We start from the raw sequence: 27,153 nt of genomic DNA on the forward strand, positions 1-27,153 counted from the left end.
TTCAGGCAGTATTTCTAGCTCTGAAAGCATTTCTTCATCACTTGTCTCACAAGGTTGTCGTAGTCTGCACGGACAACATGGCAACCATGTATTACCTTCAGAGACAAGGGGAGACACAGTCGTCCCAATTGTCACAATGCTCTCAGACACTATGGAAATTGACTCTCCACCACCACATTCACCTGATGGCAGAGTATCTCCCCGGAACGGACAACGACTTTGTGGACCTGCTCAGTAGGAAGCAGCAATAAGTAGACGAATGGAAACTTCACTCACAAGTCCTTCAAAAATACTTCCTAAAGTTGGGAACTCCTCTGATAGACCTTTTTGCCACAGCACAAAATGAAAAATGCCCAAGCTTCGCCTCCAGATATCCGCATCCTTTGTCCAAGGGCAAAGCTCTATGGATGAACTGGTCAGGGATATTTGCTTACACTTTTCCACCGCTCCCGGTCATTCCATTTCTGGTTCGGAGGATCAGTCAGACATCTCTCACCCTGATCCTTGTAGCTCCCACTTGGGCCCGTCAGCCATGGTTCACCACACTTCTGGACCTCTCAATAGTTACCTATGAGCAGCTCCCCCAATAGGCTGGATCTTCTCACCCAAAATCAAGGACAGAGCAGACATCCAGACCCCAAGTCACTCAAGATTGCTCTGTGGCTTCTGAAGTCATAGAGTTTTGTTACTTACGATTGCCTGTGAAATGTATAGACATTCTGAGGGAAGCTCGAAGACCCACACCCAGAGCAAGTTATGCTGGAAAACGGAAACATTTTATTTGCTACTACCTACCCAGACATATTAATCCCATCAAAGCTATTGTCCAAGACATTCTTTGTTCCATTTACAGAAATCAAATCTAGCTTACACTTCATTTGCTTACATCTCGCAGCTATAGCTGCATTTCCTCAGAACAGACAGCATACTTCCTTGTTCAGAATTCCAGTCATCATAGCTTTTCGTGGAAGGCCTTAGAAGGGTTATCCCAGTCAGGGTGCCTAATGCACCATCCTGGGTCCTCAATATTGTGCTTACCAGGCTTATGGGCCCTCCCTTTCAGCCACTTCATTCATGTCCTTTTAAGTATCTTTTTTGGAAAGTGGCGTTTTTAGTTGCTATCACATCACTCAGACGTGTTGGTGAGCTCCAGGCCCTAACCTTGGAAGAACCTTTCTTCCAAATTCATAGAGACAATGTGGTCCTTCGCACAAACCCTAAGTTCCTTCCTAAAGTGGTTTCCCCAACTCCATATCAACCAATCCATTGAGCTACCAGTCTTCTTTTCATACGCTGACTGTAGGAAGTTGGCTCTGTATGTGCTATTTCAAAGTAAGGAATAGCATGCACAGAGTCCAAGGGTTCCCCTTAGAGGTAAAATAGTGGTAAAAATAGATAATACTAATGCTCTATTTTGTGGTAGTGTGGTCGAGCAGTATGCTTATCCAAGGAGTAGTGTTAAGCATTTGTTGTACATACACATAGACAATAAATGAGGTACACACACTCAGAGACAAATCCAGCCAATAGGTTTTGTATAGAAAAATATATTTTCTTAGTTTATTTTAAGAACCACAGGTTCAAATTTAACATGTAATATCTTGTTTGAAAGGTATTGCAGGTAAGTACATTAGGAACTTTGAATCATTTCAATTGCATGTATACTTTTCAAGTTATTCACAAATAGCTACTTTAAAAGTGGACACTGCAATTTTCACAGTTCCTGGGGGAGGTAAGTTTTTGTTAGTTTTACCAGGTAAGTAAGACACTTACAGGGTTCAGTTCTTGGTCCAAGGTAGCCCACCGTTGGGGGTTCAGAGCAACCCCAAAGTTACCACACCAGCAGCTCAGGGCCGGTCAGGTGCAGAGGTCAAAGTGGTGCCCAAAACGCATAGGCTTCAATGGAGAGAAGGGGGTGCCCCGGTTCCGGTCTGCTTGCAGGTAAGTACCCGCGTCTTCAGAGGGCAGACCAGGGGGGTTTTGTAGGGCACCGGGGGGACACAAGCCCACACAGAAATTTCACCCTCAGCGGCGCGGGGGCGGCCGGGTGCAGTGTTAGAACAGGCATCGGGTTCGCAATGTAAGTCAATGAGAGATCAAGGGATCTCTTCAGCGCTGCAGGCAGGCAAGGGGGGGCTTCCTCGGGGAAACCTCCACTTGGGCAAGGGAGAGGGACTCCTGGGGGTCACTTCTGCAGTGAAAGTCCGGTCCTTCAGGTCCTGGGGGCTGCGGGTGCAGGGTCTTTTCCAGGCGTCGGGACTTAGGTTTCAGAGAGTCGCGGTCAGGGGAAGCCTCGGGATTCCCTCTGCAGGCGGCGCTGTGGGGGCTCAGGGGGGACAGGTTTTGGTACTCACAGTCGTAGAGTAGTCCGGGGGTCCTCCCTGAGGTGTTGGTTCTCCACCAGCCGAGTCGGGGTCGCCGGGGTGCAGTGTTGCAAGTCTCACGCTTCTTGCGGGGAGTTGCAGGGTTCTTTAAGGCTGCTTCTTGAAACAAAGTTGCAGTCTTTTTGGAGCAGGTCCGCTGTCCTCGGGAGTTTCTTGTCGTCGTCGAAGCAGGGCAGTCCTCAGAGGATGCAGAGGTCGCTGGTCCCTTTGGAAGGCGTCGCTGGAGCAGAGTTCTTTGGAAGGCAGGAGACAGGCCGGTGAGTTTCTGGAGCCAAGGCAGTTGTTGTCTTCTGGTCTTCCTCTGCAGGGGTTTTCAGCTAGGCAGTCCTTCTTGTTGTTGCAGGAATCTAATTTTCTAGGGTTCAGGGTAGCCCTTAAATACTAAATTTAAGGGCGTGTTTAGGTCTGGGGGGGTTAGTAGCCAATGGCTACTAGCCCTGAGGGTGGGTACACCCTCTTTGTGCCTCCTCCCAAGGGGAGGGGGTCACAATCCTAACCCTATTGGGGGAATCCTCCATCTGCAAGATGGAGGATTTCTAAAAGTTAGAGTCACCTCAGCTCAGGACACCTTAGGGGCTGTCCTGACTGGCCAGTGACTCCTCCTCGTTGCTTTCTTTGTTCCCTCCAGCCTTGCCGCCAAAAGTGGGGGCCGTGGCCGGAGGGGGCGGGCAACTCCACTAAGCTGGAGTGCCCTGCTGGGCTGTGACAAAGGGGTGAGCCTTTGAGGCTCACCGCCAGGTGTTACAGCTCCTGCCTGGGGGAGGTGTTAGCATCTCCACCCAGTGCAGGCTTTGTTACTGGCCTCAGAGTGACAAAGGCACTCTCCCTATGGGGCCAGCAACATGTCTCTAGTGTGGCAGGCTGCTGGAACTAGTCAGCCTACACAGACAGTCGGTTAAGTTTCAGGGGGCACCTCTAAGGTGCCCTCTGGGGTGTATTTTGCAATAAAATGTACACTGGCATCAGTGTGCATTTATTGTGCTGAGAAGTTTGATACCAAACTTTCCAGTTTTCAGTGTAGCCATTATGGTGCTGTGGAGTTCGTGTTTGACAAACTCCCAGACCATATACTCTTATGGCTACCCTGCACTTACAATGTCTAAGGTTTTGTTTAGACACTGTAGGGGTACCATGCTCATGCACTGGTACCCTCACCTATGGTATAGTGCACCCTGCCTTAGGGCTGTAAGGCCTGCTAGAGGGGTGACTGACCTATACTTGCATAGGCAGTGAGAGGCTGGCATGGCACCCTGAGGGGAGTGCCATGTCGACTTACTCGTTTTGTTCTCACTAGCACACACAAGCTGGCAAGCAGTGTGTCTGTGCTGAGTGAGAGGTCTCCAGGGAGGCATAAGACATGCTGCAGCCCTTAGAGACCTTCCTTGGCATCGGGGCCCTTGGTACTAGAAGTACCAGTTACAAGGGACTTATCTGGATGCCAGGGTCTGCCAATTGTGGATACAAAAGTACAGGTTAGGGAAAGAACACTGGTGCTGGGGCCTGGTTAGCAGGCCTCAGCACACTTTCAATTGTAAAGATAGCATCAGCAAAGGCAAAAAGTCAGGGGGCAACCATGCCAAGGAGGCATTTCCTTACACAACCCCCCCCCCCAAACGAAAGAGGATGAGACTAACCTTTCCCAAGAGAGTCTTCATTTTCTAAGTGGAAGAACCTGGAAAGGCCATCTGCATTGGCATGGGCAGTCCCAGGTCTGTGTTCCACTATAAAGTCCATTCCCTGTAGGGAGATGGACCACCTCAAAAGTTTAGGATTTTCACCTTTCATTTGCATCAGCCATTTGAGAGGTCTGTGGTCAGTTTGAACTAGGAAGTGAGTCCCAAAGAGGTATGGTCTCAGCTTCTTCAGGGACCAAACCACAGCAAAGGCCTCCCTCTCAATGGCACTCCAACGCTGCTCCCTGGGGAGTAACCTCCTGCTAATGAAAGCAACAGGCTGGTCAAGGCCATCATCATTTGTTTGGGACAAAACTGCCCCTATCCCATGTTCAGAGGCATCTGTCTGCACAATGAACTGCTTAGAATAATCTGGAGCTTTTAGAACTGGTGCTGAGCACATTGCTTGTTTCAGGGTGTCAAAGGCCTGTTGGCATTCCACAGTCCAGTTCACTTTCTTGGGCATTTTCTTGGAGGTGAGTTCAGTGAGGGCTGTCACAATGGATCCATATCCCTTCACAAACCTCCTGTAATACCCAGTCAAGCCAAGGAATGCCCTGACTTGAGTCTGGGTTTTTGGAGCTACCCAGTCCAGAATAGTCTGGATCTTGGGTTGGAGTGGCTGAACTTGGCCTCCACCTACAAGGTGGCCCAAGTAAACCACAGTTCCCTGCCCTATCTGGCATTTGGATGCCTTGATAGAGAGGCCTGCAGATTGCAGAGCCTTCAAAACCTTCTTCAGGTGGACCAGGTGATCCTGCCAGGTGGAGCTAAAGACAGCAATATCATCAAGATAAGCTGTGCTAAAGGACTCCAAACCAGCAAGGACTTGATTCACCAACCTTTGGAAGGTGGCAGGGGCATTCTTTAAACCAAAGGGCATAACAGTAAACTGATAATGCCCATCAGGTGTGGAGAATGCTGTTTTCTCTTTTGCTCCAGGTGCCATTTTTATTTGCCAGTACCCTGCTGTCAAGTCAAAGGTACTTAAGAATTTGGCAGCACCTAATTTGTCTATGAGCTCATCAGCTCTAGGAATTGGATGGGCGTCTGTCTTGGTGACAGAGTTGAGCCCTCTGTAGTCCACACAAAACCTCATCTCTTTCTTTCCATCTTTGGTGTGAGGTTTGGGGACTAAGACCACTGGGCTAGCCCAGGGGCTGTCAGAGCGCTCAATTACTCCCAATTCCAGCATCTTGTGGACTTCCACCTTGATGCTTTCCTTAACATGGTCAGACTGTCTAAAAATTTTGTTTTTGACAGGCATGCTGTCTCCTGTGTCCACATCATGGGTACACAGGTGTGTCTGACCAGGGGTTAGGGAGAAGAGTTCAGGAAACTGTTGTAGGACTCTCCTACAATCAGCTTGCTGTTGGCCAGAGAGGGTGTCTGAGTAGATCACTCCATCTACTGAGCCATCTTTTGGGTCTGATGACAGAAGATCAGGGAGAGGTTCACTCTCTGCCTCCTGATCCTCATCTGTTACCATCAACAGATTTACATCAGCCCTGTCATGGAAGAGCTTAAGGCGGTTTACATGGATCACCCTCTTGGGGCTCCTGCTTGTGCCCAGGTCCACCAGGTAGGTGACCTGACTCTTCCTTTCTAGCACTGGGTAAGGGCCACTCCATTTGTCCTGAAGTGCCCTGGGAGCCACAGGCTCCAAAACCCAGACTTTCTGCCCTGGTTGGAACTCAACCATTGCAGCCTTTTGGTCATACCAAAACTTCTGGAGCTGTTGGCTGGCCTCAAGGTTTTTGGTTGCCTTTTCCATGTACTCTGCCATTCTAGAGCGAAGGCCAAGTACATAGTCCACTATGTCTTGTTTAGGCTCATGAAGAGGTCTCTCCCAGCCTTCTTTGACAAGAGCAAGTGGTCCCCTTACAGGGTGACCAAACAGAAGTTCAAAGGGTGAGAATCCTACTCCCTTCTGTGGCACCTCTCTGTAAGCAAAAAGCAGACATGGCAAGAGGACATCCCATCTCCTTTTGAGTTTTTCTGGGAGCCCCATGATCATGCCTTTTAATGTCTTGTTGAATCTCTCAACTAAGCCATTAGTTTGTGGATGGTATGGTGTAGTGAATTTGTAAGTCACTCCACACTCATTCCACATGTGTTTTAGGTATGCTGACATGAAGTTGGTACCTCTGTCAGACACCACCTCCTTAGGGAAACCCACTCTGGTAAAGATACCAATGAGGGCCTTGGCTACTGCAGGGGCAGTAGTCGACCTAAGGGGAATAGCTTCAGGATACCTAGTAGCATGATCCACTACTACTAGGATGTACATATTTCCTGAGGCTGTGGGAGGTTCCAGTGGACCAACTATGTCCACACCCACTCTTTCAAAGGGGACCCCCACCACTGGAAGTGGAATGAGGGGGGCCTTTGGGTGCCCACCTGTCTTACCACTGGATTGACAGGTGGGGCAGGAGAGGCAAAACTCCTTAACCTTCTGGGACATATTGGGCCAGTAGAAGTGGTTGACTAACCTCTCCCACGTCTTGGTTTGTCCCAAATGCCCAGCAAGGGGAATATCATGGGCTAAGGTCAGAATAAACTCTCTGAACGGCTGAGGCACTACCACTCTCCTAGTGGCACCAGGTTTGGGGTCTCTGGCCTCAGTGTACAGGAGTCCATCTTCCCAATAGACCCTATGTGTTCCATTTTTCTTGCCCTTGGACTCTTCAGCAGCTTGCTGCCTAAGGCCTTCAAGAGAGGGACAGGTTTCTTGTCCCTTACACAGCTCTTCCCTTGAGGGTCCCCCTGGGCCTAAGAGCTCAACCTGATAAGGTTCAAGCTCCAAAGGCTCAGTTCCCTCAGAGGGCAGAACTTCTTCCTGAGAAGAGAGGTTCTCTTTTTCTGACTGTGTTGCAGTTGGTTTCCCAACTGGCTTTCCTTTTCTCTTGGTAGGCTGGGCCATTTTTCCAGACTCCAGCTCTACTTTTTCACCCTGTGCCTTGCACTGTGCTCTTGTTTTTACACACACCAGTTCAGGGATACCCAGCATGGATGCATGGGTTTTTAGTTCTACCTCAGCCCATGCTGAGGACTCCAGGTCATTTCCAAGCAGACAGTCTACTGGGATGTTTGAGGAGACCACCACCTGTTTCAGGCCATTGACCCCTCCCCATTCTAAAGTTACCATTGCCATGGGATGTGCTTTAGTCTGATTGTCAGCGTTGGTGACTGTATAAGTTTTTCCAGTCAGGTATTGGCCAGGGGAAACCAGTTTCTCTGTCACCATGGTGACACTGGCACCTGTATCCCTCAGGCCCTCTACACTTGTCCCATTAATAAAGAGCTGCTGCCTGTATTTTTGCATGTTAGGCGGCCAGGCAGCTAGTGTGGCTAAATCCACCCCACCCTCAGAGACTAGAGTAGCTTCAGTGTGTACCCTGATTTGCTCTGGGCACACTGTTGATCCCACTTGGAGACTAGCCATTCCAGTGTTACCTGGATTGGAGTTTGGAGTGGAACTTTTCTTGGGACAGGCCTTGTCTCCAGTTTGGTGTCCAGACTGACTACAGTTTCGACACCAGGCCTTTTTGGGATCAAAGTTTTTACCCTTGTACCCAGGATTGTTTTGTGAAGAGGCTCTGGGCCCACCCTCCTGTGCAGGTTTTTGGGGGCCTGTAGAAGACTCTTTACTATTTTTATTTTTGGCTGTCTCACCACCTTTCCCCTGGGGAGGTTTTGTGACCCCTTTCTTTTGGTCACCCCCTGTGGAAGTTTTGGACACCCTAGTCTTGACCCAATGGTCCGCCTTCTTTCCCAATTCTTGGGGAGAAATTGGTCCTAGGTCTACCAGATGCTGATGCAGTTTATCATTGAAACAATTACTTAACAGGTGTTCTTTCACAAATAAATTGTACAGCCCATCATAATTACTTACACCACTGCCTTGAATCCAACCATCTAGTGTTTTTACTGAGTAGTCTACAAAGTCAACCCAGGTCTGGCTCGAGGATTTTTGAGCCCCCCTGAATCTAATCCTATACTCCTCAGTGGAGAATCCAAAGCCCTCAATCAGGGTACCCTTCATGAGGTCATAAGATTCTGCATCTTTTCCAGAGCGTGTGAGGAGTCTATCCCTACACTTTCCTGTGAACATTTCCCAAAGGAGAGCACCCCAGTGAGATCTGTTCACTTTTCTGGTTACACAAGCCCTCTCAAAAGCTGTGAACCATTTGGTGATGTCATCACCCTCTTCATATTTAGTTACAATCCCTTTAGGGATTTTCAACATGTCAGGAGAATCTCTGACCCTATTTATGTTGCTGCCACCATTGATGGGTCCTAGGCCCATCTCTTGTCTTTCCCTCTCTATGGCTAGGATCTGTCTTTCCAAAGCCAATCTTTTGGCCATCCTGGCTAACTGGATGTCCTCTTCACTGGAGTTATCCTCAGTGATTTCAGAGTTGTTGGTCCCTCCTGTGAGGGAACCAGCATCTCTGACTATTATTTGTGGAGTCAGGGCTTGAGAAGCCCTGCTCTCCCTAAGTAGGACTGGAGGGGGGGAATTTCCCTCCAAGTCACTATCTTCATCCTCTGAGTTGCCATCCTCAGAGGGGTTGGCCTTTTCAAACTCTGCCAAAAGCTCCTGGAGCTGTACTTTGGTAGGTTTGGGGCCCATTGCTATTTTCTTTAGTTTACAGAGTGACCTTAGCTCTCTCATCTGTAGATGGAGGTAAGGTGTGGTGTCGAGTTCCACCACAGTCACATCTGTGCTAGACATTTTGCTTCTAAAAGTTGGAATACTTTTTAAGAATCTAAAACTGGTTCTAGAATCTAATTCAAACTTTTACAAACTTTTAAACTCTAAAAGAAATGCTAAACAGGATCTAACACAAGGCCCTAGCAGGTCTTTTAAGAATTTAGAAAACTTTTCAAATTGCAAAAATCAATTTCTAATGACAATTTTGGAATTTGTCGTGTGATCAGGTATTGGCTGAGTAGTCCAGCAAATGCAAAGTCTTGTACCCCACCGCTGATCCACCAATGTAGGAAGTTGGCTCTGTATGTGCTATTTCAAAGTAAGGAATAGCATGCACAGAGTCCAAGGGTTCCCCTTAGAGGTAAAATAGTGGTAAAAATAGATAATACTAATGCTCTATTTTGTGGTAGTGTGGTCGAGCAGTAGGCTTATCCAAGGAGTAGTGTTAAGCATTTGTTGTACATACACATAGACAATAAATGAGGTACACACACTCAGAGACAAATCCAGCCAATAGGTTTTGTATAGAAAAATATCTTTTCTTAGTTTATTTTAAGAACCACAGGTTCAAATTTAACATGTAATATCTTGTTTGAAAGGTATTGCAGGTAAGTACATTGGGAACTTTGAATCATTTCAATTGCATGTATACTCTTCAAGTTATTCACAAATAGCTACTTTAAAAGTGGACACAGTGCAATTTTCACAGTTCCTGGGGGAGGTAAGTTTTTGTTAGTTTTACCAGGTAAGTAAGACACTTACAGGGTTCAGTTCTTGGTCCAAGGTAGCCCACCGTTGGGGGTTCAGAGCAACCCCAAAGTTACCACACCAGCAGCTCAGGGCCGGTCAGGTGCAGAGGTCAAAGTGGTGCCCAAAACGCATAGGCTTCAATGGAGAGAAGGGGGTGCCCCGGTTCCGGTCTGCTTGCAGGTAAGTACCCGTGTCTTCGGAGGGCAGACCAGGGGGGTTTTGTAGGGCACCGGGGGGGACACAAGCCCACACAGAAATTTCACCCTCAGCGGCGCGGGGGCGGCCGGGTGCAGTGTTAGAACAGGCGTCGGGTTCGCAATGTAAGTCAATGAGAGATCAAGGGATCTCTTCAGCGCTGCAGGCAGGCAAGGGGGGGCTTCCTCGGGGAAACCTCCACTTGGGCAAGGGAGAGGGACTCCTGGGGGTCACTTCTGCAGTGAAAGTCCGGTCCTTCAGGTCCTGGGGGCTGCGGGTGCAGGGTCTTTTCCAGGCGTCGGGACTTAGGTTTCAGAGAGTCGCGGTCAGGGGAAGCCTCGGGATTCCCTCTGCAGGCGGCGCTGTGGGGGCTCAGGGGGGACAGGTTTTGGTACTCACAGTCGTAGAGTAGTCCGGGGGTCCTCCCTGAGGTGTTGGTTCTCCACCAGCCGAGTCGGGGTCGCCGGGTGCAGTGTTGCAAGTCTCACGCTTCTTGCGGGGAGTTGCAGGGTTCTTTAAGGCTGCTTCTTGAAACAAAGTTGCAGTCTTTTTGGAGCAGGTCCGCTGTCCTCGGGAGTTTCTTGTCGTCGTCGAAGCAGGGCAGTCCTCAGAGGATGCAGAGGTCGCTGGTCCCTTTGGAAGGCGTCGCTGGAGCAGAGTTCTTTGGAAGGCAGGAGACAGGCCGGTGAGTTTCTGGAGCCAAGGCAGTTGTTGTCTTCTGGTCTTCCTCTGCAGGGGTTTTCAGCTAGGCAGTCCTTCTTCTTGTTGTTGCAGGAATCTAATTTTCTAGGGTTCAGGGTAGCCCTTAAATACTAAATTTAAGGGCGTGTTTAGGTCTGGGGGGTTAGTAGCCAATGGCTACTAGCCCTGAGGGTGGGTACACCCTCTTTGTGCCTCCTCCCAAGGGGAGGGGGTCACAATCCTAACCCTATTGGGGGAATCCTCCATCTGCAAGATGGAGGATTTCTAAAAGTTAGAGTCACCTCAGCTCAGGACACCTTAGGGGCTGTCCTGACTGGCCAGTGACTCCTCCTTGTTGCTTTCTTTGTTCCCTCCAGCCTTGCCTCCAAAAGTGGGGGCCGTGGCCGGAGGGGGCGGGCAACTCCACTAAGCTGGAGTGCCCTGCTGGGCTGTGACAAAGGGGTGAGCCTTTGAGGCTCACCGCCAGGTGTTACAGCTCCTGCCTGGGGGAGGTGTTAGCATCTCCACCCAGTGCAGGCTTTGTTACTGGCCTCAGAGTGACAAAGGCACTCTCCCTATGGGGCCAGCAACATGTCTCTAGTGTGGCAGGCTGCTGGAACTAGTCAGCCTACACAGACAGTCGGTTAAGTTTCAGGGGGCACCTCTAAGGTGCCCTCTGGGGTGTATTTTGCAATAAAATGTACACTGGCATCAGTGTGCATTTATTGTGCTGAGAAGTTTGATACCAAACTTCCCAGTTTTCAGTGTAGCCATTATGGTGCTGTGGAGTTCGTGTTTGACAAACTCCCAGACCATATACTCTTATGGCTACCCTGCACTTACAATGTCTAAGGTTTTGTTTAGACACTGTAGGGGTACCATGCTCATGCACTGGTACCCTCACCTATGGTATAGTGCACCCTGCCTTAGGGCTGTAAGGCCTGCTAGAGGGGTGACTGACCTATACTTGCATAGGCAGTGAGAGGCTGGCATGGCACCCTGAGGGGAGTGCCATGTCGACTTACTCGTTTTGTTCTCACTAGCACACACAAGCTGGCAAGCAGTGTGTCTGTGCTGAGTGAGAGGTCTCCAGGGTGGCATAAGACATGCTGCAGCCCTTAGAGACCTTCCTTGGCATCAGGGCCCTTGGTACTAGAAGTACCAGTTACAAGGGACTTATCTGGATGCCAGGGTCTGCCAATTGTGGATACAAAAGTACAGGTTAGGGAAAGAACACTGGTGCTGGGGCCTGGTTAGCAGGCCTCAGCACACTTTCAATTGTAAACATAGCATCAGCAAAGGCAAAAAGTCAGGGGGCAACCATGCCAAGGAGGCATTTCCTTACACTGACTCAGTTGCAGAAAGAGCTCTCCACACCCTAAATGTTAAACGAGCGCTTATGTTTTACATTTACAGAACCAAAGACTTTAGGAAAATTAAACAGCTCTTTGTAGCTTTTTCACTACCTCACAAAAGCAGTCCAATATCCAAAAACACCATAGCTAGATAGATAGTAAAATGTATACAAACTTGCTATTCTGAAACAAAGAGACAGTTACCTGTTACTCTTAGAGCACATTTTACTAGGACAAAGGAGCCACTATGGCTTTCCTTGGAAGCAGAACTATAGCTGATATTTGTAAGACCGCTACATGGGCTATTTCACATATATTTACAAAGCATTACTCTGTGGATGTCGTAGCATGTCAGCAAACCAATGTATGTCAAGCTGTGCTATGAACACTTTTGCAGTCAACTGTAACTCCCGGAGGCTAGCCAGTGCTTGTATGGAGGGGCTGTTTTAGAGTCTATGCAGAACATGTGTATCTACAGCCACACATGCCATCAAACGAAAAATGTTACTTACCCAGTAAGCATCTGTTCGTGGCATGTAGTGCTGTAGATTCACATGCACCCTCCCTCCTCCCTGCACGCCTGTGGCCGTACCAGTTAGTTTATATTTGTTTATACTTGTACATATGTTGTTGCATTTGCACGGACAGATCTTTTTCTATTCTTCCTCTGCACTCCTTTTCTCACCCGCCTGCCGGAAAAGAATCTAACAAAGGAGTAAATGGCAATGCACAGTATCAACGAGTAGGAGGAGTCACTCCGAAAATGCTTTGACATGCTTCTAAGAAGAAAAACAACTTGCAACACTCCGGACCCAAAACTAGATGGAAGGAGTACGCAGAGAATGTGAATCTACAGTACTATATGCCATGAACAAATTCTTACTGGGTAAGTAACATTTTCCTTTCCTGTGGAGAAAGTTCTTTCCATACACCTTCAACAGTTTTGGAGTTGTTCCCTCCCCTTTTCAAATTTACAGCTACCCTTGACAGGGCTGAATTGCCAGTCCTTTTCAGAGTTGAGAGTACTTGCCAACTTTGTACATACTGCAAAACGTGTGTGCTTTTGGGGGTTAACCAACCTTGGCATGTGGCCCAACCACATCATGTCCGTATTAGGATTGTATAAGAGGCAATTCCTTGAGTGTTGTGATGGATGTTTTATAATCCTCATGTTACATGGTTGTATAAAAGTCCATATAAAAGTACCAAACAAAATCTGTAATTGTATTGTATTGATCTGGACACTTGGACTTGCCTAAGGCAAATATTTTATGTCCTTACACCAAACGCATGCTTGATTTCAACAGCCAGAGAACGGATCAGGCTCCATTCAGTCTTCACTTGTGGGTAAGGGAGTGAAAAATCGACCTCCTCCAGTAAAACCTCCATCCAATCCAGGAGCGAACTCTTCAGGTAAATGCTTTGCTCTGTTCTTTGCAATTGTCCTCTATCACATTCTCTGTTCTTCTTATATTTTTTTCAGTACTTCAAAACATCCTTATCAACCATTTGCATATACAGGGAGTGCAGAATTATTAGGCAAATGAGTATTTTGACCACATCATCCTCTTTATGCATGTTGTCTTACTCCAAGCTGTATAGGCTCGAAAGCCTACTACCAATTAAGCATATTAGGTGATGTGCATCTCTGTAATGAGAAGGGGTGTGGTCTAATGACATCAACACCCTATATCAGGTGTGCATAATTATTAGGCAACTTCCTTTCCTTTGGCAAAATGGGTCAAAAGAAGGACTTGACAGGCTCAGAAAAGTAAAAAATAGTGAGATATCTTGCAGAGGGATGCAGCACTCTTAAAATTGCAAAGCTTCTGAAGCGTGATCATCGAACAATCAAGCGTTTCATTCAAAATAGTCAACAGGGTCGCAAGAAGCGTGTGGAAAAACCAAGGTGCAAAATAACTGCCCATGAACTGAGAAAAGTCAAGCGTGCAGCTGCCACGATGCCACTTGCCACCAGTTTGGCCATATTTCAGAGCTGCAACATCACTGGAGTGCCCAAAAGCACAAGGTGTGCAATACTCAGAGACATGGCCAAGGTAAGAAAGGCTGAAAGACGACCACCACTGAACAAGACACACAAGCTGAAACGTCAAGACTGGGCCAAGAAATATCTCAAGACTGATTTTTCTAAGGTTTTATGGACTGATGAAATGAGAGTGAGTCTTGATGGGCCAGATGGATGGGCCCGTGGCTGGATTGGTAAAGGGCAGAGAGCTCCAGTCCGACTCAGACGCCAGCAAGGTGGAGGTGGAGTACTGGTTTGGGCTGGTATCATCAAAGATGAGCTTGTGGGGCCTTTTCGGGTTGAGGATGGAGTCAAGCTCAACTCCCAGTCCTACTGCCAGTTCCTGGAAGACACCTTCTTCAAGCAGTGGTACAGGAAGAAGTCTGCATCCTTCAAGAAAAACATGATTCTCATGCAGGACAATGCTCCATCACACGCGTCCAAGTACTCCACAGCGTGGCTGGCAAGAAAGGGTATAAAAGAAGGAAATCTAATGACATGGCCTCCTTGTTCACCTGATCTGAACCCCATTGAGAACCTGTGGTCCATCATCAAATGTGAGATTTACAAGGAGGGAAAACAGTACACCTCTCTGAACAGTGTCTGGGAGGCTGTGGTTGCTGCTGCACGCAATGTTGATGGTGAACAGATCAAAACACTGACAGAATCCATGGATGGCAGGCTTTTGAGTGTCCTTGCAAAGAAAGGTGGCTATATTGGTCACTGATTTGTTTTTGTTTTGTTTTTGAATGTCAGAAATGTATATTTGTGAATGTTGAGATGTTATATTGGTTTCACTGGTAATAATAAATAATTGAAATGGGTATATATTTTTTTTTGTTAAGTTGCCTAATAATTATGCACAGTAATAATCACCTGCACACACAGATATCCCCCTAACATAGCTAAAACTAAAAACAAACTAAAAACTACTTCCAAAAATATTCAGCTTTGATATTAATGAGTTTTTTGGGTTCATTGAGAACATGGTTGTTGTTCAATAATAAAATTAATCCTCAAAAATACAACTTGCCTAATAATTCTGCACTCCCTGTAGATGATGTAGGAAAGTAGGATCTTTCTGACATGGTTGCCCCCATATTTTGCTTGCTGTCAGTGTATTTTGACAATAGTACAGTGGGATCCTGCTAATCAGGATCCCAATGTTGATGTTCTTTCCCCTAAATTTAGTTGGTACGTATTTCTTACACCCCACAGTTGGCATACAGGTGTACCCCTGTAAGTTCCTGGTAGATGGTACTTAGGTACCCAGGGCATTAGTTCCTTAGAGGATCCCTCATGTCTGCCTGTTCAGCCATGCAGGGTCTGAGTGCACGCCAACTCCGCCGCCAACTCCATACACTGTTCTGCCCTCCCACAGCTGAGCTTAACTTGGGCAGAGGAACGCAGAACAAAGGATTTCCTTTAGAGGAAAGGTGTTATCCCCTCTCCTTTAGAAATAGGTGCCCCTAGGCTAGGGTGGGTGTGCTATTGAGCACCACGAGACTTCTTTGAAGGCAATATTTGGTGCATTTTTCTTCCAGGCTCCCCCTCTGGATGGAAACACACAAAGGGCAGGGGAGTGACCACCCACCTGTCCAGCTTCTCCCCCAGGGTTGTGCCCAGAGCTCTGCCAGGTGGCCACTTGATTCTGCCTTCTTTGAAACAGGATGAGCAGAGGCTGCTGAGAAGATCTAACTGCTCAGTCCAATCAAGTAGCATCTCTAAACCTACCCCCTTCCCCCCTCCCCCCCTTTGATAGGTGGGTCACTGCAGTAGTCGTTCAACCCCCTTCCTGGGTTATTTAAGGGCTCCTCTGAATTTGGGACCCCAGACTCGTCTTCACGACTCCTTCTGTGACCTGGACACTGGATTCTGTTTGCTGGACTTTGCTGGGAACCAAGGCAAGACTGCAACTGGTAGGAGGGCTCCTGCTGTGGCTGTACCCCCGAGTATTGCAAGGACTCTGCAACTTCGTTGGCTGTACATCCTCCAGAGTTACAAGGGCTCTGCCTGATCTAAGGACATCCAGAAAGAATCTTCCTTGGAGTGAAGTCACTCCCCTGCAACTGCACGTACCTCATTGCCGACGAACAGTTTGTGGATCCTGCTGTCCCACAGACTTCTCAAGGCTCTGCAACACAGGTGGTAGTTCTGCGGCTCTCTAGAGGGCTGACCTGTCTTCCTTGCAACTGGGAAGACAGTGGTCCCTCGTTTGAACTGCTGGGACGGAACCCCTGTGCACCACAGTTGTTGTCATCACCAAGGTTGCTGGCTCTTCAGCTCGAAGATGAACTAACTCCAAGAAGCCCCAGCCTCAAGTATTGCACATCTCCAAGACCGGAATCCTCCCCGCAGCCTCTGTGACATAGATCCCCATCTCCTTTGTGCTTCGGAGACATCCTCACGACTCCCTCTGCTTGATGCCAGAGGGTCCTCCTGGGGTCTCCTTCAATTCCTCATGACCCTCCTCACTTTTGGAAGCCAGTCCTGACTTAGCTGTAAAGGTTGCGTCCCCTGGACCTTGCTGGTCCTAACTACTGCAGTTCTTTGTGCAGTACTCCTTTTGCTTTTGCCAAGGCTTGTTGGTGGTCCTGCTCTCCACTGAGCCATCTGCATTCAACAGCCGGCATTGGACAGCTTGTGAACAACTCTTGGGATCCTTCTGCAACACCTGGACGCCACAGCTGCACCTTCACAACAACCATCAAACAGACGCATCTACAAGAAGGGTAAGTATTGCCCTCCTGCACCTCCTGGATGTCTTCGGGTGGTTTGAACTCTGTCCTCTCTCTTCACAGGTGCTCTGTGCCCGGAATTCACGCCTGGGTTCCAACTACCTACTCCATTGGTCACTGTAGCAGCTGGACAGCCGAGGTCCCCATTGACTTCAACGAGAGGTTACATCACAACTTCACCATTATGCCCCTGTGCTCCCTACTGTAGGTACTCCACTTCTCTGGATATCCATGTGTGGGGACACTCTTGAACCTTACCTGTCTCAATGGGCTTTCTTAGGGTCCTATGGGAAGGGTCCTAAAACATGCAAACACTAACTGCGACTTACCCAGTGTTATCCTATGGGGCACCCAACCCTAGGTAACACCTCTGCGCACAGGCTCGTGGGGAATACCTGCTACTTACTTCTGGTGTCCTAGTACGTCCCCAGTCCTTAGGATTCTTGAGTGTTAGTCTTGGTTAGTTGTGTCTTGGTTAACCCATTTTTTAGTATATGGTTTGGTCCCCCTGTGTGGGCCCATTCTATTATTTGCTGGTTCCTACCTGTTTTTAGGTATATTTTAGGTGTATTTCTGTGTGCTCATATTTCCAGTTAGTAGATATACAAAAGTTAGTTTAGTTCCTGAGTTAATAAACATTTTTCTAACATGGTGTGGTTCTTTCTTGTGTGTAATTCATCGACTGACTATGTGGTTGTTGCAGTTGCTTTAAACCCTTTCTGATAAGCCTTAGCAGCACTCCCCAGCTACCTCCTGAGAGCTTTAGTTATTAGAAACCTCTAACACTATCACTAAGGGTTGCTTGGACTCGATGCAGGGTGCATCACCCATAGGTGTACAACATATACCGAGCCAGCCTCCTACAGATGGATTGAAATTAAATGGCAATGATGTGTAAGAATTTAAAATTTTTATTGAAAGGCTACAATGTTTATGAAATAGACATCCCATAATTGAGCTTCTTAGAGGTCCCCCAACTGAGCAGTTAACCATCTGTTTGAAGCACCTTCTGTCATGGCTTTCAATTCGGTGCGACAATATCTACACTAAGGGCACAAGACAGAGTTTTGCATGTAGGCCAGCTTACTCCCTACGGTTGGAAATTGAGAGTAAAATGATTTCCAAGTGGTCGGAGAGGATTTAGTCTTAATTATTTGACTGCATATGATTTATGGAATGTTGACAACTGTGTTGGGCATAATAACTATGGGATACCTGCCTTTATTGTAGCTCAGTTATTTATTATGTTTTTTTTTTTTTAATATCATGGAATCTTGAGTTGTACATCTTGTGGTCACTCTAGTCATATCCGGTACACATATGAAAAAAGACTTAAGAGAGTTTACCTTTGACTTATATGGAAGTATGTGAATCCATCGGAGTTGTTGACTAGTCTGATCATAAAAAATAATTAATATGTCTCGTAATGTTCTCTCTGGGGACTTTTGAAATTGCACTAAGATATTGTTTATAAAACTAGTTAAGTCTTGAGTTACAGACTCCCCATGGTTGTTTGATACATTCTGCAGGTAAGCTAACAAAAGTCTTCTGGAAACCCTGAAGTGTAAGCCTAGAAAATATAATTGAAATTACGTATTAAAGATGCTCCTATAATGTCCCTCTGGCAAATAGGAAGAAAGACATTTGTAAAGAGACCTGGTAGAGGTTTGGTCTAACCAGCAAGCTAAATTACTAGAGTTTTGGAGGGTGATAAACTCAAACACATTTGGTAAACCCCCTGTACGTACACCAAGCCTTTAATATTAAAGCAGATCAGTGGGTCCCCAGTTTTGAACAAAGATATCCCCCGCCCCTCAACCCCCCCCCGGGCACTGTTTGCTGTGACTGATTTATATCCACATACTTATCCATCTGGGTACCAATGGATTTGAACAAAGCCAATGTGGAATTGTGGGCCCCACTGACTACGACTATCTTAAATGCAGCATGCAAATCTGGGTTCCCCCATTCTTGGCAGTTATAGTACCTGTTTTTAACAAGAGTTGGAAAAGCCTATAGGTCTCGTCTATTCAAGAGCTATTTGCTTTGCCAATGTGTTTTGGCCATGTTGTACACCAGCGTGGCTGCTGTTCAGCATGGCTAAAAGTTAGTGGAGTAGAGGAGAGTGGTGTTGGTGTGGGTAGTCCTAAAGTGAAATCACGAAGAGTAGCATAAAGTGTTGTGTATATGAGTGGCATAGAGTGGTGCACTGTGAAGTGATGTAGAGTAGAGTGGACTGGTGTATAGCACATTTGCATAGAGCAGGTGTCTCCAACCAGTCGCTTGCAAGCTACCAGTTGCTTCCAGACACCTTCAGAGTAGCTCACAGCCTGGAGTTCATTTTTAAATAAGCACAGTGTCACATTTTTCCTTTTGAAGTTTAGGGAAGGCTGTGTCTATTTAACATTATTATCATCAGGCTGCAGATAGCAGGGCCTGATAAGGAGCAGTGCTAGAGTCAGATTTATGACCCAGGCACAGAGGTAAAGAAATGAAGCAGTGAGCTATTTAACTCTTAAATAAGTCTTTGTCAGCTCAGTATTGGAGGTGGGGACAAAATGAGGTTTCTAAATGCCTTTAAATCGGAGAAAGTTAAAATGAACAGTTACATTATGATTAAGTTAACTTTCCATTTTAAATTTCTCAGTTTTTGGTTCAAAGTGTTGCATTTACAAACAGCAGGTCTCTTGTTCTCAGTAGCCAATAGAGCACTGTGCCATGTTTATAACTGAAAAATAGTCATTTTTAAATGGGAGAAATTTTAAGTGCAGAAAAATGTTCCACATTATGAAAATGTTTGTATTTTGAGTTTCTCCAATTTAAAAATATGGTTGTATGTTTGTGTTATGCATGTAATGGTGCCACATATAGCAAAAGATATGTCCTGTGCCTAACAAGTAATTACGACAGTGTCTCTCAGTTACCCATACACGTATATCTTATTCATACACACACATGTTCATACATCCCCAAGGACCACACTCTCACTAACACACATGGCAGCCCTTAGTCAAAGTACTTCGCTCAAACCATAGTATCTGACTCTATTGACATGAGGCTTATGGTCGAGGAAGCTGAGCTTGAGTGTGGCTGGTAGTAATGCATGACTTCTTTCTCCTTCAGTAGCTCATGATGCTTTTTACTGATCAGAACTAGCTCTTGCCACAGAAAAAGTTGGAGACCCCTGGCGTACAGTGAAGCAGAGTCTAGTGGCACAGAGTGCAGCAGCATAGAATTCACCAACGTACAATGCAGCGGCGTAGACTAGAGTAATCCATAGTGGAGTGGAGTATATAGTGGTGCAGAGCAGAGTGCAGTGATGTAGAGTAGAACAAAGTGCAGTGGTGTAGAGTGGTGTGTTGTATACTATAGTGCTGTAGAGTGCAGTTGCATAGAATGAAGTGCTGCAGAGAGCAGTGGTATAGAGTGGAATGATGCAGAATAGAGTGGTGTATAGTGCATTGCCATAGAATGCAGTAGTGCAGAGTTGACTGGCGTAGAGTTCAGCGGTATAGAGTGCAACGTTTCAGAGTAGAATGTTGTAGAATGGTGTAAAAGTGCACTGGCTCAGAGTGCAGTGGCATAAAGTAGAATGTTGTAGAGTGGAGCAGCATAAAGTGCAGTGGAGTAGAGTGGAGCATAGAAGAGGGCCGTGGTGTAGAGTTGTATGAAGCTGCCTTTTTATATTGTATACCAAAATGAGGTATACTGTGCAAAGAGTCCAGGGGTTCCCTTCCTAGTGGACAGGGCATGCTCTAGCAATCCAAAGGTGCTCCTTTAGGGGATAGAGTGCTCAAGCAGCCTTAGGCTTATCATAGAGGAGTGTTAGGCACCTGCAAATAAACACACACTACTCAATAAGGAAACCACACCAATTTACAAAAATAGCATGTATCTGTGTATGTATATTTGGGCGCCAGAATCAATACAATCAGGTAAGTACTTTTTGCAAGAAAAATACTTTTCAGGTTTCAAAAGTCGATGCTTCGTCATTAGGTAGAGCGTGCAAGCGCTTTGACCTGTTGTAAGTATTGTGGGCTTTTAACCATGCCCATGTCAGTCCATCACTTACATTCATTCTTGTGCTTGCCTTTCAAAAATCACTAGATGTTATTGTAAATGCTTCACGTTTGCCCCGCATTGGGGCTGTTTGTCACGCCTTGCAGACTGCCCCTGTTACATGGATTATTGCATGATTGCTGATATCCTTCAGCCCAGGCGAACTATCTCTTTTTTTTTTTTTATCAATCCATTAAGTGCTCCATGGTGCTCACATCGTGAACAGGCACAACAGAGTGAACTCGATCAGTGGTATAGCAGCTCTGGTCACATTGTTCATAGTTACCTAATAAGAGTAATTTCTTGTGGCTCTCCCCTTAAAACACTTGAAATTGGTAAATGCTTTACAAAAACAGAAATCCTCAAAGTGAAAGCGGCTCACCAGGCACAGCGGAGAGCCGATATTACAATATTCACTCCACTTGGGAAACTCCCCCCATAATGCTTTGCAGGACATTACTTTTACCTAACATCTTTGCTCATAACTCAACCTGTGGTGGTCCTGGGACAATGGAACCACCATCAGGACGTTAAGCACAGTGCCCTCTTTTAGTCTAGGTCATCTCTGGGTACCCACACTAGGTTAGTGGGGACCCCAAAATAATAACCCCACCACCATTCAGTGTCTTTTTAAGCACTTTCATGGCTTGAACGTTTGTTTTACAGCTGCAAATAGTTAGGTTTTAAGGGCATTGTTTGTAATATCATTGTGTTAGGCCTGCTACCCTGGAACATGTGTAATGCACTGCACTTTTTAGGGGCTAAATATATGATTGCACTACAATATTTATTACCATTTTCTTTTCATGTGGTTATGCCTTCTATGTACTAACAATATAGTTACATTACCATGTTTCTTCCAAATGCTATTTTCATTGTGGTGTCCTGTAGGGTCTGTTCTGAGCATTGCAGTCAACATACTATAAAATTTGCGGCATGGAAAGTCGCCACATAAAGCTTTTCATGGCATTACTTTTTCAAAACATTTTTGCTCATAACTTTTGGGGTCCCCACTGACCTAGTGTGGGGACCCATAGATGACATAAACAGAAAGAGCGTTCTGAAGGTGGTCCCATTGTTGTAGGACCACCTTCTGAACGCTCCTTCTGCCTATGTCATAGGAGTCCCCACATCAGGTCAGTGAGGACCCCAAAATAATAAGCCCTCCCACCATTCATTGTCTTATAAGCTTTCTCATGGCTAGGACTTTAGTTTTACAGCTGGGAGAAGTTTTGTTTCTAAGGCCTTGTTTGTAATATCATTGCAGTAGGCCTGCTAGCCCTAAGAACGTCCTCTAGGGGCTACATTTATAATTGCAATGCATTAGTTTCTCCTGTTTTTTCATGGGGTTATGCCCTCTAGGGTCTAACAATATGGTTACATGACCATGTTTCTTACAAATCATATTTTTGTTATGGTGCCATCTAGGGGCTGTTTTGAGCATTACAGTTTAATGCCAAAAGTTTATTTCTGATACATTTGATAATTGTATATGTTTTAATAATGTCTCCTTATGACAATTGACTATGATTCAGGCCAACGTAACATCCTTATTATACTATGACTGTGTGAACACTCTTGATATGTTTGGATGACCCTTCTAGTTCATTTCTCCTCTGTGGTTGTCTTGTGTCTTTTTTGGAGGAATTGTGTTGGCCAGTCTGCAACTCTGATGGTGGCGTGGTGAAAGTGGTATTATATTGGAATTAGCATGGTAGATTTAAGTTAGGATGCTAAATGGCAACATTTCCATCTTTTGCTGAAGATAAGGGAAGAAGAAATGATTTAGTTATATGCAGGGCCACTGGAATTATATGGCAAGAAAACACAAAATTATGAGGCCGGGTTGTCCAATATATGTGACAAGAAAAGTCCAGTTATGAATTTACAATGCTAATAGTTCTAACTCAACAAATGCAAAACCTATTGCATTACAAATGCTTGTTTTCCAGAAGTGGCAATGTTATCCTTTGAGGGAAAAACAAGTATTGCATACAGGTAGAGTGCAGTAACTTACAGGGCCAATCTCCTAGACTTAAGGTGAGTATGGGGCAAGGTCCAAGGCCACACCAACAGGTCACAGAGGGTGGCACTGGGACGGTCAGGTGCAGAGGTTCAGTACAGCGTTGGGTGCCCAGTGTTAGTCAGTAGGGATCGCTTCAGTTGAAAAGAGGCTGTAGATTTGACCTAGGGATACAATCAGGGTGAACAACCAAGTGGGCTCAGTTCTTATGATGCTCTGGGATGTAGGGACACGAGCGGTCCTTTTTTCCTCAGTCTGGGGCCACTGGGTGCAGATGGTTCTTGGACCAGCCTGAAGGTCGCAGGGACACCAGTGGTCCCCTTCTCCTCAGTCCGGGACATCTGGGTGCAGAGGTGCAATGGACCGCCTGGGCTCCGTCACATGAGGCTGTTGAGTGGAGCCTGCACAAATAGGCTGCAGGCGTCCCTGTGAAGGTCGCAGTGTGGAGACCCATAATGGACTTTGTCTCTGGAGAGGTTGGGTGCCAATCTGGCACCGTTAGCCCACTTCAACTTGAGCTAGGGGACACGAGTGCAGCAGTGCTGTCCGTTGTCGGGTTTTGGAGGTCTGGAGTCCTCTTCAGTGTGTCCGGGGTGTCTGCAAGAAAGCAGGGGAGCAGCTCTGCTACTCCAGGGGAGTTGCTTGTGCTGGGGCGAAGGCTGACAGTTTTCTTAGGCTTTTGGAAGTTTTGGCAGATGTAGGACGAGGTGTCTTTCTTGCAGTGGTCGAAGTCAGCAGACAGGATTGCCGTGTTGGTGCAGAGTCAGTCACTGATCTTCATTTCTTGCCTTTTGAATCTCTAGAATGTCCTTCTTCAGGTCAGCAGGGATCTGATTTCTTGGTGCCAGTTAATACTGAATTTATGGGTGTTAGAGGAGTGTAGGGTAGTAGCCAATGGGCTACTTACCCCTGTGGTCACTACGCCGCTTATATGACCACTTCCTGTGGTAAGTGCGAATAAACCTGTCCCAGAGTTCCCAGTTCTGCTATCACCAAGATGGCAGACTTTCAAAAGTTGTGTCAACATCAGACAGTTCACCTTAGGGGTGGGACTGACCTGAGAAATGGGCACTCCTCTATGTCTACTAATAGCGCCTGCCCAGGTTCCAAATGAGCCCTGGGCAGGGGGAGCAGTATCCTTTCGTTTGAGGGAAGCCAGATTAACATATCAAGGGCTATGGGCATCTTTAAAGCCCCCTGCCATACAATGGAGATTCTCAGTTCATCCTGTTGGGAGGTGTGTGCTAACACCCCTGCCAGGCCAGACTTTGTTCCATGTCCCCCCCACCCCCAGAGCAAGAGTTCTCACCCTTGGGGGTCAGAAATGTGTCTGGTGGTGGCAGGCTAGTTACAGCGGCTAAATGCTAGATTTTTCAGGGGGCACCTCTAAGATGCCCTCAGGACGCATGTATTAATAAATCCATCACTGGCATCAGTATGGGTTTATTAATATGAGATGTTTGATACCAGACACCTATATTTTCAGTGAAGCCTTCATGATGTAGCTGGGGAACTCGTCCAGCAACACAGGCTGTGCTATGTTGTGTTTTCACTTTTCACTGCACCAAGACACGCACCCTGCAATGGCAGTTTGCCTGTGATAGGTCCCTGAGGGTGCAGCCCTTGGGAACCCTCTTTGGTACCCATGCCCTGGGTGCCAGGGATACCATGTATGTGGGCCTATAGGGAAGCCAAAGGTTTTGCCAAATGGAGAACAATTTCACAGTTTTAGGAAAAGAGATCTGGCACTGGGGACCTGGTTAACAGGAACCGAACCTCCAGCCCTTTCTGTCAAACTTGCTTCGATTACCGGGCAAAAAGTAGGGGTAACCATGTCGGAAAGGGGCACTTTTCTACAAGACTGACATAGAGTAGAGTGGACTGGTGTAGAATGCATTGGGTTAGAGTGTTGCAGAGTATAGTGGGTAGACTGCTGTGGTGTAGAGCACAGTGGCATTTGAATTCTGCGGCGTACAATGCAGCATCGTAGAATGCATTGATGTAGATTTGAGTGGTGCAGAGTGTAATACAGTGGTGTAGGGGTCAGAGTACAGTAGCACAGAGTGCAGTGGTGTAGTGTAGTATAAAGTGCAGTGGAGTAGAGAGGAGTGCTATACAGTGCAGTGGCATAGAATGGAGTGATAGAGAGTGGAGTGGTGTATAGTGCATTGGCTTAGAATGCAGTAGTGCACAGTAGAGTGTTAGAGTGTAGTGGCGTTGAGTACAGTGGATCAGAGTAGAGTGCAGTGGCTTAGAGAGCAGTGGACTGGTGCAGAGTGCATTGGCATAGGGTGTTGCAGAGTATAGTGAGAGAGGGCAGGGCGTAGACTGCAGTGGCGCAGAGTAGAGTAGAGTAGAGTGCAGTTACATAGAGTAGATTGTTTCAGAGTAGAATGAAGTGGTGTAGAGTGCAGTGATGCAGGGTAGAGTGCAGCGGCGTTGCATAGAATTCAGCGGTGTACAATGTAGGGTCTTAGAATACCGTGGCATAGATTACAGTTGTCCATACTAAATTGTGTTGGTGTAGAGTTGCATAGCGTGCAGTGGTGTAAAGTAGAGTGGCAGGGAGTTCAATGGCGTGATGCAGAATCCAGTGGTGGGGCGTGCATTATTGCAGGGTAGAGTGGAGTGATGCAGAGTGCAGTGGTGGTGAGAGAGCATTATTGCAGAGTAGATTGTCGTAGAGTGCAGTGGTGTAGAGTGGCGTTGGGTGCAGTTGTGTGGACCAGTTTTGTAGAGTGCATTGGCTTAGAATTCAGTGGTTTAAAATAGATTGTAATGGTATAGAGTGGAGTGATGCAGAGAGAGTGCAGTTGCATAGAATGCAGTGGTGTAGAGTAGATTGTTTCAGAGTAGAGTGAAGTGGCAGAGAGTGGAGTGGTGCAGGGTAGAGTGCAGTGGCACGGAGAGTGATGCCATAGAGTAAAGTGGTTAGAGTGCAGTGATGCAGAGTAAATTAGAGTGGCATGCAGTGGATTGGCATAGAGTGCAAGGGCTTAGAGTTGAGTGTTACAGAGTAAAGTGAATTGGAATAGAGTGCAGTGTTGCAGAGTGGCATAGAGTGGATTTGTGCAGAGTAGATTTGAGTGGCCTAAACTGCAGTGGTGTAGAGTGCAGTGGTAGAGTACAGTGGCATGGAGTTCCTTTCACATAGAGTTGACTGGTGCAGAGTACAGTAGAGAGGTGTAGGGAGAAGTGGCAGAGAGTGCAGTGGCGTAGAGTGGAGTACTGTGCGGTGGCATGGAGTGGTGTAAATTGGAGTGGTGCTGAGTAAAGTTCAGTCACATGGAGTGGTGCAGAGTACCATGATGCTACGTCTCCATCCTTCCTTTTTAGCAGCACTAGCTGTGATTTCCGAATGTTGACCCAGAGGCTTGTTACTAGAGGTTTAGTATTTCCATACAGTGGGTACCTGAGGTGTGAGGATGCAAGACGTAGAGCAGGATATCTTCCCTGTATAAGGCAATCCTGTCCTTCGAGCCATCTGCCCACATCCATCCTGCCACTCAGGCGTCACAACGTAACACTCGGGCCGGAGACTCGACCATTGAGCATGTCTCTATATATCTGATAGAGACTTCTAGTTGCAGATTCTTTACCTTTGAGTCCCCCCCCCAGGCGTGAGACTGGATCATGAAAATTTAATGAGCAGTACCCCTGCTTGCTGACACTTGGAGTCGATCGGCTCTGCGTCCATAGTCGGCATTGTCCGCGCCAGATATGATGTCGCGGTTGCAATATAGATGCCAACCTGGCGCACTAATGTCAGTTCTTTTCTTTCTGCACCAGCAAGCACAGATCTGAAGAGATCTACCCCTCAGTCATTTTTTGACTAGATTTAAAAAAAGAATTTTAGTTTCTCAACTCCTGGTGCGTCGATTATATCATCGAGGAAAACTGGGTTCAAGCTATGCGGTTCATGTCCGTGACAGAGCCGTGCCTCGTGTGTTTCGTGCCTACAGTGCGACCACGACCAGAAGTCTTGCTCTGAGCATTGGGCCATGCATCCAAAGGCTTTGAGGGTGCGGTCCCTGAAGTTGATGGCAGCCCAATGCTTGACTCCATGCTTTGAGATCTTGGTCAAGGGGAAGTTCCTGGAATCGGTCGCAGAGTCCTCCATCATTGTCATCCCACTGCAAGTCCTCAGGGCGATTGGGTGAGTTGACGCAAAAGAAGAAATCCAAAAAGCTTTAGCAGTTTTTTTTTTTTTTTTTTTTTTTACTTCTGCTAGTTTGTCAGCTGAGGATATGAGGGAATGTCGACTTTCTAGGCCTTGCTCTGCAGAGCCTGCACCTGGGGTGACTCTGCGTCTCCCCGAGTTTCCGGTAGCCGGAGTGACACCTTGCCCAACTCCGAGTTTTATGAGGCCATATGCCTCATTGTTGGGCAGTCCAACACCTCTGGAATTACTTTGCGTCCCATGGAGCTAGAAGGGGCTCTTTTGGTTTCCACAATGGTGACTTCGGCATCAAGAGGCACCCAGGAATCTAGTCTTGGATCCGGACCAATGTCGGTCGTACTACTCTGACCTTCCCTAAGGCCGGTCACGACT

General features: G+C 46.8%; 1 protein-coding gene across 7 annotated transcripts in view; it reads left to right on the top strand.

The window, feature by feature from the left end:
• Positions 1 to 27,153, top strand: part of SUPT20H (SPT20 homolog, SAGA complex component) — a 566,651-nt gene that overhangs the window by 379,702 nt on the left and 159,796 nt on the right. For 4 of the 7 annotated variants that reach the window (XM_069205507.1, XM_069205510.1, XM_069205511.1 and 1 more), the window contains one exon: positions 13,067 to 13,168. In XM_069205507.1, coding sequence (XP_069061608.1) covers positions 13,067 to 13,168 — 102 coding nt within the window. Of the gene's footprint in view, positions 1 to 13,062; positions 13,169 to 27,153 lie in introns of all 7 variants that reach the window. The other 3 variants (XM_069205513.1, XM_069205509.1, XM_069205512.1) reach the window with 1 other exon arrangement.

This window comes from Pleurodeles waltl, chromosome 8 (genome assembly GCF_031143425.1).
Source record: "Pleurodeles waltl isolate 20211129_DDA chromosome 8, aPleWal1.hap1.20221129, whole genome shotgun sequence".
Lineage (NCBI taxonomy): Eukaryota > Metazoa > Chordata > Amphibia > Caudata > Salamandridae > Pleurodeles > Pleurodeles waltl.